Source organism: Cottoperca gobio, chromosome 10 (assembly GCF_900634415.1).
Source record: "Cottoperca gobio chromosome 10, fCotGob3.1, whole genome shotgun sequence".
NCBI lineage: Eukaryota > Metazoa > Chordata > Actinopteri > Perciformes > Bovichtidae > Cottoperca > Cottoperca gobio.
This window is the reverse complement of record NC_041364.1, coordinates 5919378-5931543: the sequence shown is the minus strand read 5'-3', so window position 1 is coordinate 5931543 and position 12166 is coordinate 5919378. Positions and strand designations below refer to the sequence as shown.

General features: G+C 41.5%; 1 protein-coding gene across 1 annotated transcript in view; it reads right to left on the bottom strand.

Annotated features, from left to right (window-relative positions):
* LOC115015001 (slit homolog 3 protein-like) overlaps positions 1-12166 on the bottom strand; it is a 70468-nt gene that overhangs the window by 41354 nt on the left and 16948 nt on the right. The window contains 7 exon segments of the mRNA XM_029442164.1: positions 500-574; positions 2631-2781; positions 5797-5960; positions 6285-6428; positions 9123-9194; positions 10555-10626; positions 12094-12165. Of these exon segments, the coding sequence (XP_029298024.1) occupies positions 500-574; positions 2631-2781; positions 5797-5960; positions 6285-6428; positions 9123-9194; positions 10555-10626; positions 12094-12165 (750 nt within the window).

Below are 12166 nucleotides of genomic sequence, written 5' to 3'. Positions count from 1 at the left end.
GGCCCATCTTCTATTTTCCATTTAATATTCGCTTCCTCCATACCTCCCACCTACCCTTCCTCACTCGCCATCTCTCTCTGTCCATCCTTCTTCCTGCTTCCCTCTCTCATTTTTACTCTTTGCATGCACCTTTTTCACACTTTTACTCTTCATTCTTACCTTCCTCCCTCCTTATGATCATCTCTTTCCTCCTTCAATTCCTCTTTTCCTTCCAATGCCCTCCCTCTGTCACCCTTCCTTCTTCCTTTCCTTTGTTTCTCTTAATTTCTTGCATCCCTCATTGCTGTTAATCCACCTTTTTCAATCTGTTCTCTTCCAACTGTTCTTATTTTAGTCATCTTATAATTGTAATGCTATTCCTCCTTCCTCTATCAGCCATATATGACCTTAAAAGGGCATTATCCTATTAAGAGGACAAATTGGGTAAATGGATGAATGATTAAATCAACCAATAAATGCAACAAAAACAAAAACGCTTTATAAAAAAAGGTATACGTACATCTTCTTCAAGTTAGGCAGCTTCTTAAACGTCCCTGCAGCCTCCAGGATGGCAATCTCATTGTCATTTAGCCGCCTAAAGAGAGAAAGATAGGGAGTGAGTTAGACATATATTCTTTCATGAAACAAACTGCTTTGAAGTCAACACACACAAATGAAGATGCACACACAACAAGATGGAGATAGAAAGGCTGCAAGTGAGAAGGGGGAATGACCGCATGAAGGTTAAGAGGCCTTTAGTGAATGTTGAAGTATGAGGCGCCGCAAAACCAGAGAAGGGAGGGAAGAATAATTAAACATGTTGGAGAAAAGAAGAGAAGAGAATAGAAGAGCAATGAATCTTTTCTATGCGATCATCAATACCCACAGTGCCCTAAGCCAAGAGAAAACAGTTTGAGAGATAGGAAGCTCCACATCTGCTTTATTGAGGTAATTTGTACTAAAAGGATGTTTTTGTGTGTGTGTGTGTGTGTGTGTGTGTGTGTGTGTGTGTGTGTGTGTGTGTGAGATTGGTGTGTGAAAGAGGCAGAGTGAGAGAAATGGAGGAAAGAAAGTGAAAGTTCAGCTGGAGGGGATACTTTTTAATGAGATACAGGGGGAGTTCAAAGATGGATAAGCCACACTGAAACGACATATTGCAAAGTCCAAAGTAAATTGGTGGCAAAACATTTCTAATCTCTTTACCTTGTGATCTAGAGCCCTCAGAATGTACACATTTATTGAGTGCGGATAATTCTTTAAATACTTTATTTCATACTTATTGAACACTCTGAAGGCCGATGCCAAGGATTTGTGTGGCTTGTGGGAAGAGCCACGAAGAAAGACAGAGAGCAAAGAAATATATAAGCCTTCAGCTCAGCCACAACCTCCCCTGATTTCCCCTGATAAGGCAGGTTACACAGGGCACAACTGGTGGCTTGTGTGTGTGTGTGTGTGTGTGTGTGTGTGTGTGTGTGTGTTTCTGTGTGTGTTTCTGTGTGTGTAGTTGTGGCCTTGGTTGGTTGTGTTCTTAAGGAAAAGGCAAGAAAAAGAGAGAGGGTGTCGAAAATGGTAGAAACTTTGATCTGCCCTCTAACCAACCATGAAGAACAAAGTTTAGATTTTTTTGACATGAAGAACCCTGGGAAAAGAAAGAGAAAAGAAAAAGGAGGGAGGATTGCAGGATGAAAGGGTTCACAGAGAGAAACAGAACCAGAGAGAGAGGAGAGGAGAGAGAGAGAGAGAGAGAGAGGAATTGGGAATTGGGGGCTAATGGTCTGTGGGATACTGGCATTATTAGTTATCTAAAGTGGCAGCCATGGTTGAATTTGCCGTTATACAACTAACCTCCATAGGCAACCATCCTGCATCTGCCCTGATGCTGCAGTGGTCCCGTATTCTGCAGCTATTCTCCATTAGTACCACAGTGATAGCCATGGCAAGCTCTCAAAGCTTCACCTACATGTTAAAGTTGTGAAGCGATTCAGCATTAATAGGTAAAACTTTGCCTCTAGCTTGATTCCTATTTCCTGTGTGGAAATATTACACTATTGAATATTCGATCGAGTGCTTGGTGCTGGAGGTAAAATGAGGCTGGCAGATATTAGGGGCAGCACACTTTTCTCGTGTCGCAGTTTTGATTCAGAAAATCCAGTTCTGTCTCAAACCATTTCTCGTTTAACAATAATGCATGCAAACTTTGTTTTTTGCAGATTATGAACACGTATAGGCGGTTTACCCTTTTTCGCAATGAGATTACTGGTATTCCTGCTGCGCCTTATCAGTTACTCCCTTTCCATTTTCCAGCGGCAAAATGAATGATCCATGGGACTGTTCAGTATTCTAGTGTGAGACCCTTCGCCAGACATGATGATGGCTCCTTTGGGACTTTGAGGGCGATGGAAAAGACTGTTGAGAGGCATTTTGGTCTCGGAGTGAAAAATGAAAAGTGACGTTCGTGATACTGCTCTGAGAGAGGCGGAGAGGCAGAGAGAGAAAGGCAGACATGTGCACGTGCCTCGCATATGTGTGTGCATGTCTTTGCATGTATGCAAGCCGATGTGTTTCCGTTTGTCTTGTTACCGGGCGTATATATGGGTGTGCGTTTGGTGTGTGAATGTGCCTGAGAAAGTGAAAAACAGCGGCTGACTCACAGGTCTGTGGTGTGATCGGGGATGTGCGGAGGTACGCGGGTCAGTTTGAGATTGGAGCAGTCGACCACGGTGCCTTCACAGCGACATTTCTCTGGACACACCAGATCCTGGAAACACTCTCCACTGAGACGACTGCGATAGTCCTCCTGACCTGCAGAGTCAAGAGGGAGGGAACGAACAAAAGAGAGGGAAAGTGACATAGGAGAAGAAAGAAAAACAGAGAGGGAGGACGGACAAAAGTATAGACAGCAGGGAGAAAGGGAAAAATAGCCAGGTGAATCAAGTCAACAGAGGGAGTGGGAAAAAGATGGTGGAGGAGAGAGAAAGACAGAAAGTTCTTAATGTTAGACACTAGATTCTTAATAAAAAACGTTGTTCCATTTACATATGACCAGATAAAAGACATTCATATGTATACCTCATAATAAAGGACCACATATTATCCCAATAAATACACAGACAATAGTAAAAAAGATGTAACTTTTGCTTCCACTGCCAGATTATCTGTCTAATCTGTATCTTGTTGGAGTTTAATTGTTTTTTTTCTTCACTTTTGCTCTAATTGTAGCTGTCAAATGTTGTTAAACATACATAACCAACCAGTCATTTGCAAGACATGAGTGTACATCCTCTATTTAAAAAAACAGGCTGCATGCTGCTGCAGTACTGTACTGTGAGCACAGAGCTGATGCAGAAGGGTGGGGTACATGGCTACCACTGTAAATCACATTAACAAACAGATAGGCATGTGGTTTAACCCCGGATGTTTTTCTTTAACAAGGTGAGCCAGAGACCACTTCTGTTACTTAGATATAATGTGAGCAGATATTATTTATGACCGCTAGTGCTGGTTTACATCATGCAGCACTTGTGTTTGTGCACCACAAACACGCTTTATAGCTCTCACGGTTATCATTACCATCTCTCTCTCTCTCTCTCTCTCTCTCTCTCTCTCTCTCGCTTTCGCTCTCTCGCTCTCTCTCTCTCTCTCTCTCTCTCTCTCTCAAACCTTGCTTGTCTCTCTGTTCTCTGTCAATTTAACCTTTTCTGTTTTCTGCCACTCTCCTCTCCGACTGCTCTTACATTGGCACAGACGACTTGTTCTTTGATTCTCTGTCTCCACTCTCTCCTGGCACACATCCTTTATGGCTCGTGTGCTTGTTAATGAACTAAGACCACCTATTGAGGGGGTCGTCTGCAATGAACAACCTGGATTTGACTCTGTGAATGATCACTGCTCTTCGAACGATGTCTATCTGTTTGGAGAATTGGCTGGATATCTGACATCTCTGGGCTACCACAGACCCTGTTGGTCAGCAAGTTGACAGAAAGGAAAGCGCAAGAGAGTAAGGAAAGAAGGGGAAGGATTGGGTGAAGCGGTTTGTACAGAGGTGCAGTTCTTCTCTCATGCAGCGTGTATTATTTCACCATGCATTAATACAAACAATAATATAAACACCATTTCTGTTGTGTTGTTAGTTTCTATGCCTGTGTTAGATTCTTTTATTGGAAGCGCTGTTTTTCATTGAAATGAATGAGAAGCAAAATCTGGAGTGACTGCACTTTAACAAGCATTTGAGACCCTACAAAGACAAATCAACAAGTAGGAGAGTCTGTAGAGAAAATAGAGCTCACATTTATGTTGGCAGTTAAGCATTCATGGTGGATAAAGGTGTTTAAGAATCTTAAACGATTTATATTTATCACCGATTGAAATATCTTGATGTTAGATTACTTGTCTATGTCCATTTATTTCAACCACAGTTAATCCCATGTATCAGAAGCCCTACACATACATACAAACACACAGAGGTAAACAATTTAACCCTTAAGTTTTTGTCTCCAAGGCGTGTGATTGGCTGGGAGAGGCAGGTGGGTGTGTGCTCGGCGGTCCCTGGCGCTTGACGGAACCATGTGATGCCACAGTAGGCGGGGCCACATGGTTAGATCAAGCACAAGAGACAGCTGCACGAACCAATCAGAATGCAGGTCCACACAGGAGGAAGGTGGGGCAACAGAGAGCTGCACCAATCAGTCAGGGGAGCAGGGTCCATACAGCAGAGCAGAGGCAACAGACAGCTGCAGATCCACACAGGAAGGGGACGGGACCAGAAGACCGCCCACCAAATAGTGAAAATGTCCACACAGGTCCAGAGAGGAAGAGGAGATGCAAGGAGAGGCATGGGACTGCAGACAGCAAGGGCCGAAGCAAAGAGGACAGCCACAACCAGCTTTAAGAGCATTTGTAATGTAGTTATGTTGATTAGCTCCATGGGCAGAGCACTGACATTAAGGGCTTGCTTACCACTGAGACCTTCCAGGCTAAAAACATACCACATGTGCTCATGATACTGCAAAGTTTTAGGCTGGGACATTTTAAAGAACAAAAAGAACAAATAGTTTGCATGCTTTCTGTTGAATCTTCTTTTGCATTTTTCTTTAGGGTTCTCGCTGCTATTAAAACAAAACATCTGTGACAGAATGCGACTACTTGATGAGATACCTGCTGTTGTACAAACCAATGTGTTGTTCATTGTAAAACAAACCTGTGATTCTGTTACATGATCATCTTTTCTTCCCCTTCTATGCTGCCTTGTACACCAATGATTTGCTTACAAAGTTTGTAAAATGTCTGCACGGGGATTTGAAAAATGAATTTTTCCAGTGATTCATAAAAAAGGTATACAAATTTAAGACAGAGAAAACACAGTGAAGAGCCAATGCAGAGAGACACTGAGGATGTGAAGTGTACACACATACACAGACACACAGTCATTTGAACGCTCACACAAATGGGCGATCACAGTCTATGGCCAGTCTCTGCGGAGTTATTGTTCTGCTTCAGTATACTGTATTGCTCTGTGTTGTAATTAGTGACACCCATGGCTCGCATCAAATGAAATAACAGCAATAAAATATTACCACAGAGAGACCGTATGTGAACCCTGGTGTGTGTGTGTGTGTGTGTGTGTGTGTGTGTGTCAGGGAACGCATCAATTTCTAATTGAACACATAAACCAGCATGTAAAACCATAACTATTAATAACGTTTTACTTGAACATCTTAACATTTTACCTTTCGCCTGATTAGTGTGAGTCTTTATTACCTTTTAAAAGGTGACCCCCGGCAGGTTTGCTTGTGTTTAGGTGCGTCGGTGTGAACTCACCTGTGCACCTGAACTTCTTGCCTTTAACCTGGCTGATGCGCTTGTTAGCCAGCCTTCTGGGGTGGCTGCAGCGCGCTCCACTGGTCTCAATAGGGTTGTCAAACAGGTAGTCTGCCAGCCACTTCAAGTGACAGTCACACATAAAGGGATTCTGGGCCAGATGACTAAGAGAGAGAGAGAGAGAGAGAGAGAGAGAGAGAGAGAGAGAGAGAGAGAGAGAGAGAGAGAGAGAGAGAGAGAGAGAGAGAGAGAGAGGAAGAAGTGTTTGTAACAGGGCAAGCTAAGACTGCAGCTTAATTAATTCAAAAACTTTCCTGATTCTACCAACAGCCATCAACTCTTTAACATTTGTTGCTCTAAACTGTTGGTGTCTGTTACATCCTTCCCACGCATACAGTGATAACGTGTATATGTATGTTGGCCTCTTTTCCAAATATGACCACATGCAGCTTGGTTTATGAAAAAACCAAATTAAAAGGTGTACTTACAGAGTCTTGATGGAGCGCAGGGGGGCGAACAGTCCTTTACTGATTGTTTGCAGTTTGTTGTCGTACAGCGACAGCAGGTTGAGGTTCTGCAGGTCTTGGAAGGCGTTGACTCTCAAACAGTTGATTTTGTTGGCATTCAGCAGCCTGCAACACAAGCAAGAGGCTTTTGTTATGTGTCTGTAGTTATCTTACTTATCCAGCTTCATTATCTCCGTGCACAACACAAACAAAAGATAAACGCACACACAGATAATATATCAATAACCAGTATATTTATCGTCCCTCCCGATACCCACAGTCATTAAAAATATTGTTTCTGGACACATACATTTTAAAAATGCCCTTTTATACATTCCTAGAGGAATATCTACTGTTTGGTGTGTAATATCTAGTTTTGACGGGAGAGACAGATGGCGAGGGGGGGAAAGGAAGGAGGAAGACAAAGTGATAGAAGAGTGAAGTTTGGATGGAGGAAATAATGGAGTGAGAGTGAAAGGACGGGCGAAAATGTTACTTTGAGTGACACAGATATACAATTAAGTGAAGGAGGCTGGCAGCCGAAATGGAGGAGAGATCGAAAGGGAAATGAGAAATGTGATAGAGGGATTAGGTAAATGACAGGAAAGGTTTACACCTCCACCCTTTCCTCCATCTCTCATTCATACCTGCACTTCATTAGCTAATAAAGCCAAGATGACAGCTTGTTTTTTTGCCTGTACTTTATTATTTTCTACTTCTTGTCTTGTCGAATTCTCAAAACTTTTTACTCCTTTATCACACAAACACTCTTTTCTTTCCTTCTTTGTTTCTTTGTATGACAGGTGACTAACTCGGTGCTTGGTGCAACAGCTCAGCGTAATCATCTCAAGCCATCCAAATGGGTGTCTATACTGGCACAACCTGCACACACACACACACACACATGCTGCTCTGCGACATATCCACGCCTCATTAGTCAGCTCACAGGGGGAACTAATTACTTGAAACTGCACCAGTAAAACAAAGCAGCGCAGACAATATAAACAGCAGACCGGTAGCTATACAAAGCAATAAACACATCTTTTTCACGGAAGGTGGGCATGCGGCTTGATTCACCAGTGAAAGCTAATATATGATTTACAAATTATGACACTATATGGGAGAATAATAGCGTCCTGACAAACTGAGCGAGGTTTTGGAGCTTTTCTTCCATCAGTGGCAAAATATAAAGCTTATATATTATATATTATGCCAGTGGAGTGAGCGCTAAAACCAGCAGGCAGTGTCTTTGCAGGTTTGACCAACGATGTGGCAAGCCATGAATATTAAACTAGTCATTCATTACTTTATATATTCATCGATTGAAGCAATCACAAATGCACAGAAGCAGGGTTGAATTATCTTATTAAGGGATGACATGTGCGCGTATAAGCAAATATGAAGCATTCAGTGTTTAACATCATCATGACAAGGTGTGAGAGAAATGCAAATCCAATCAGGGGGATACTAAATGTTAATGATGTCACGTTATACATATATTTTATACACATTTCCTCCTCTCTCTCTCTCTCTCTGGCTTTCTTCACTCTCTTTTCTAATCTTTTCTGCATTTACATGTTTCTCCATATACAGTATGTCTTCTTCCCTTTGTCCATGTCTTTTTTCCATCTTTCCCTCCCCACTCATTATTTTATCTGTCCATCCTCCCCCCCCCCCCCCCCTCCCCCTTCTCTCTCCGTGTCTGACTATGCACCATGCATCCCAATGATCCACCTAAGCCCGTAAAAGGTGTTTGTGGGTTAGATTCACTCATCCTCATTCTCCTTGCTTGGCTTCACTTTACGATGGAAAAGCCCAGAACATTCGCCGTTTTCTGCAGTGGACTGCGGCATTCGCGAGGAGCAGATGCCACATACAGCACCGATGTAGCCGTTATAGGAGTACACATTTTTACTGCATGCTGAACCACTGCTGCAGTTTAAAGCAATGCTCATGAGGAACTATTCACAATTAATAGTTTTTGATACTAAATGTTAGTGTTATGAATTTGGTTCATGTTGATCATTTAAGATGCACACACACACACACACACACACACACACACACACACACACACACACACACACACAATGCAGGACAGATGGAGAGTTAATGCATGAAGAGCTGCCACTGTGCAATAGTGATGATTATCAAGATGTGCTCATACAATTGCCACCATGCTGTATATTGAAGCACATACAATTGGCCTTAGCTGTGATCATGCTACAAAAGCAATGTCATGAAGATATGAGCCACCAAATCCTCAGGAAATGTAATACTACTTATTATGATGCTCCAATTGGAGCCAATTTAAGGGCAACTGCAGGTAAATGTGGTACTTTTTGAAGTCTAATAATAAACTTCTGACTTAACACAAGTACTTTTCCAATACCAGTCTTTCATATTCTCACTCTCCAGGTGAAGATTTCTTTCCCAACATAAGACTTCAGTGGCGTACTTTAAATCATGCCACACAACAATAATGTTTCTTGCCGATAAATCACCTGCAATAAAAGCATTTAAGTGTGTAGGCTGTTCTTTATTTTACATTTCACATGTGCACTGGTGTCATTTTCGAAGAAACTGTAGCTCAATTACACAAATACAGTTTCCTCCGTAGTTAATCCCATATTTGAGTGAATACCACACACTTTTGTTTACTGAATAATGTATTTCACAGTTTTCTGGGGGGAACAAACACATACTCAATATTACACACACACACACACACACACACACACACACACACACACACACACACACACATACATAACAACAGAGCACACATACATAACAACAGAGCACACAGACAGTACTTACAGTAGCTGCAAGGCAACCAGTCCATCAAACAATCCCTTGGGCAGCTCTGTGATCTTGTTGCCGTACAACACCCTGCACAGGACAGACACAACAACATCCTTTAGTTTACAGTGTTATCAAGGCTGTCCTCACACGTCTAAAGACGGCTGCAGAACACAGTAAATACTTTGTTGTTTGGACATTATTCCTGCTCTAATCCGCCACTGGAGACGGGCACTCTGCATCCACAAGCACAGTACGATATTTTAACACATTACAGTGTATTTTAAAGATTTTATTATATATATATATTATATTTATTTAAATCTTGATGCTGTTTTTTGCATGATTTAACCAGTATCCCTTCACAATTGCAAACCTGAATCATATTTAGTGTAACTTAAACCGTTATGCCTTCATAGAACTGCTGATGATTATAGTTTAATTTGGAGTTGACGTATTAGTTTTGTAATATATTTGTACATTAAATACTGTCAAACATTTTTCCGATAAAACAGTGAGACTTTAAGTACTTTTTGTACTTTCAACCCATATGGAAAGAATCTCAATGATCAAATCTGAAGGTATATTGTTTTCACTGGTCAGCTACACTTAATTATAAAATCATTAGAAATGAAATCTTAAACCAAGATGCCCTTTGTTATTACTTTCTTTGACCAACCCATCTTCGATCCCCGAATTTATCTGCTTGGAATGAAAAAGCTGTCTTGTTCACCAAGTTGGAAAACAAACTATTTTAGAGAAAAGAACTGAAGGAGTATTACATTTTAATAGACATAGTTTTCTGTTTTTTCGTCAGATTATGAGAAGGCAGAGTCATTTTAGCACTAAGTCTTTTCTCACCGAGCACACTGTTGGGCCTTTTCTATTATTTGATGGTTAAAAACTGAAATCATCTTTGAGATGTGCTTCCAATTGCAGTTTCAATCATTTAATTCACTTGGGCAATTGTATACTTGGCTAAATCACGCCTCAGCTGGCTGCAGAAGTCATGCCTCTCAGTGACATTCCTGTTCAACTGACTCGGCTATGTGTGTGCGTGTGCGTGTGCGTGTGCGTGTGCGTGTGTATGTTCAGTTTTAACACCCAGAGTTCACCTTGTCTAACCCTTCTCGTCTGTCTGTCTGTCTCATTTTCATGCTCCACATTGATTCAAATTAAACTGTCCTTCATGTTCTTATCACATTCCCCCTCAGACACACACACACACACCAAGACACACACCAACACACACACACACACACACACACTGATTACAGGCACGTACAATTACACACACAAAGACCCACATATAACACACACGCACACTCTGCAGCGTTGTGGTCCGGTTGTCAAAATCGACAACATTGTTTTTGCTTAATGTCTGGAAACGCAATTACTTTCCTGTCTGGATATTTGTGTGTGTGTTTGCATGCACGTGTGTCACACTTACAGTGAGGTGAGCGAGCGGAGGCCGTTGAAAGCATCGCCGGCAATGTCAGAAATCTGGTTCTTACTCAAGTCACTGGGGGGAGGAGAGAGAGAGAGAGAGAGAGAGAGAGAGAGAGAGAGAGAGAGAGAGAGAGAGAGAGAGAGGGATAAGTGTACTGGAACACAGTAATGGGGTTCATTTTTTGTGAATGTCCTAGAACTGTCTGACAAATGATCATGAGAGAATACATCAGCAGAGGTCAAGGCAAGGGGACGAAGAAGAAGAAGAAGAAGAAGAAGAAGAAGAAGAAGAAGAAGAAGAAGAAGAAGAAGAAGAAGGTCTGCATATGTAAGTAAATGATGGAGAGAGAGAGAGAGAGGAGAGAGAGAGAGAGAGAGAGAGAGAGAGAGAGAGAGAGAGAGAGAGAGAGAGAGAGAGAGAGAGAGAGATGGACAAAGTGAGGGAATGAAGTGAAGCGACAGGATAGAGAGACACTGGAAGCAGTGGCATGTTAAGTGCAGTTCATTACATTCACTTCCACAGCTGTAAGATATATTATTTAACACTTCTGTGGAGGTTAAAACTCTATCTGTGTGTGTGTTCATGTGTGTGTGTGTGTCTGTGTGTGGTTGGGTAGGTGGGTGGATAACCTTACAACCTGCAGGTCTGACATTTTCAGCCATTTGCATGATAAGGACAATTTTATGTGTGTGTGTGTGTGTGTGTGTGTGTGTGTGTGTGTGTGTGTGTGTGTGTGTGTGTGTGTGTGTGTGAGTGTGTGTGTGTGTGTGTGTGTGTGTGTGTGTGTGAAAGAGACTAGAAAAGATGAACTGTCTGCTACTAAGGTTAATTATTTATTTATTTAAATTCAAGAAAATGTTAAGATCCTGACAATTCAGATCCATATTTTGTTAGATTTGCTGCAAATGTAACCGTTTAAATTCTTTGATGTATTTCTATATTTTCCCTGTTTAATAACCACATTCAAAGACATGTACTATATCATTTTGTCAGAAAAGAAATTAGCAAGTGCTGCAATGAAGATTTTTAATGATGTTAATAAAGACTAGACTAGAAATGTAACCGTATGTATTGATCTGTTTAAAGCCTCTAACATAGTAAATCAAGTCTTGTTAACACTGAAGTTGATTAACATATAAATGTCTGACAAAGCAGCAGGTTGGCTGAAAAAGGATCTCAGGTTGGACTCAATGTGTGAAAGACAATGAGCTGAGTTTATGCTGGATTACTGCACTTAACCTTGGGATGCCCCAAGGCTCTGTACTGGTGCTGCTTTATGTTCACATACATGAATTAGGAGTGAATGTAAATGTAACTTATACTCATTGATCTGCAGACGATGCAGTTGTTGTAGTTGACCTCAGCGGGACTTCACTGGTTAATAAATAAAATGATGCATGCACGTGTGGTGCCAGGAGAAGAAGATTGCTGATAAGGTGAGTTATGTTCATGCATATAGGTATAGGCAAAATTGTGGGCACCCATACACAGTTTTGTGTGTGTTTGAGAGTGTGTGCAGTTTTATCGAGAAATACTTACATCCTCTTGAGCTTCTTGTACATCACAAAGGCTCCTGCTGGGACACTTTTAATCAAGTTCTGCTCCAAGCGAC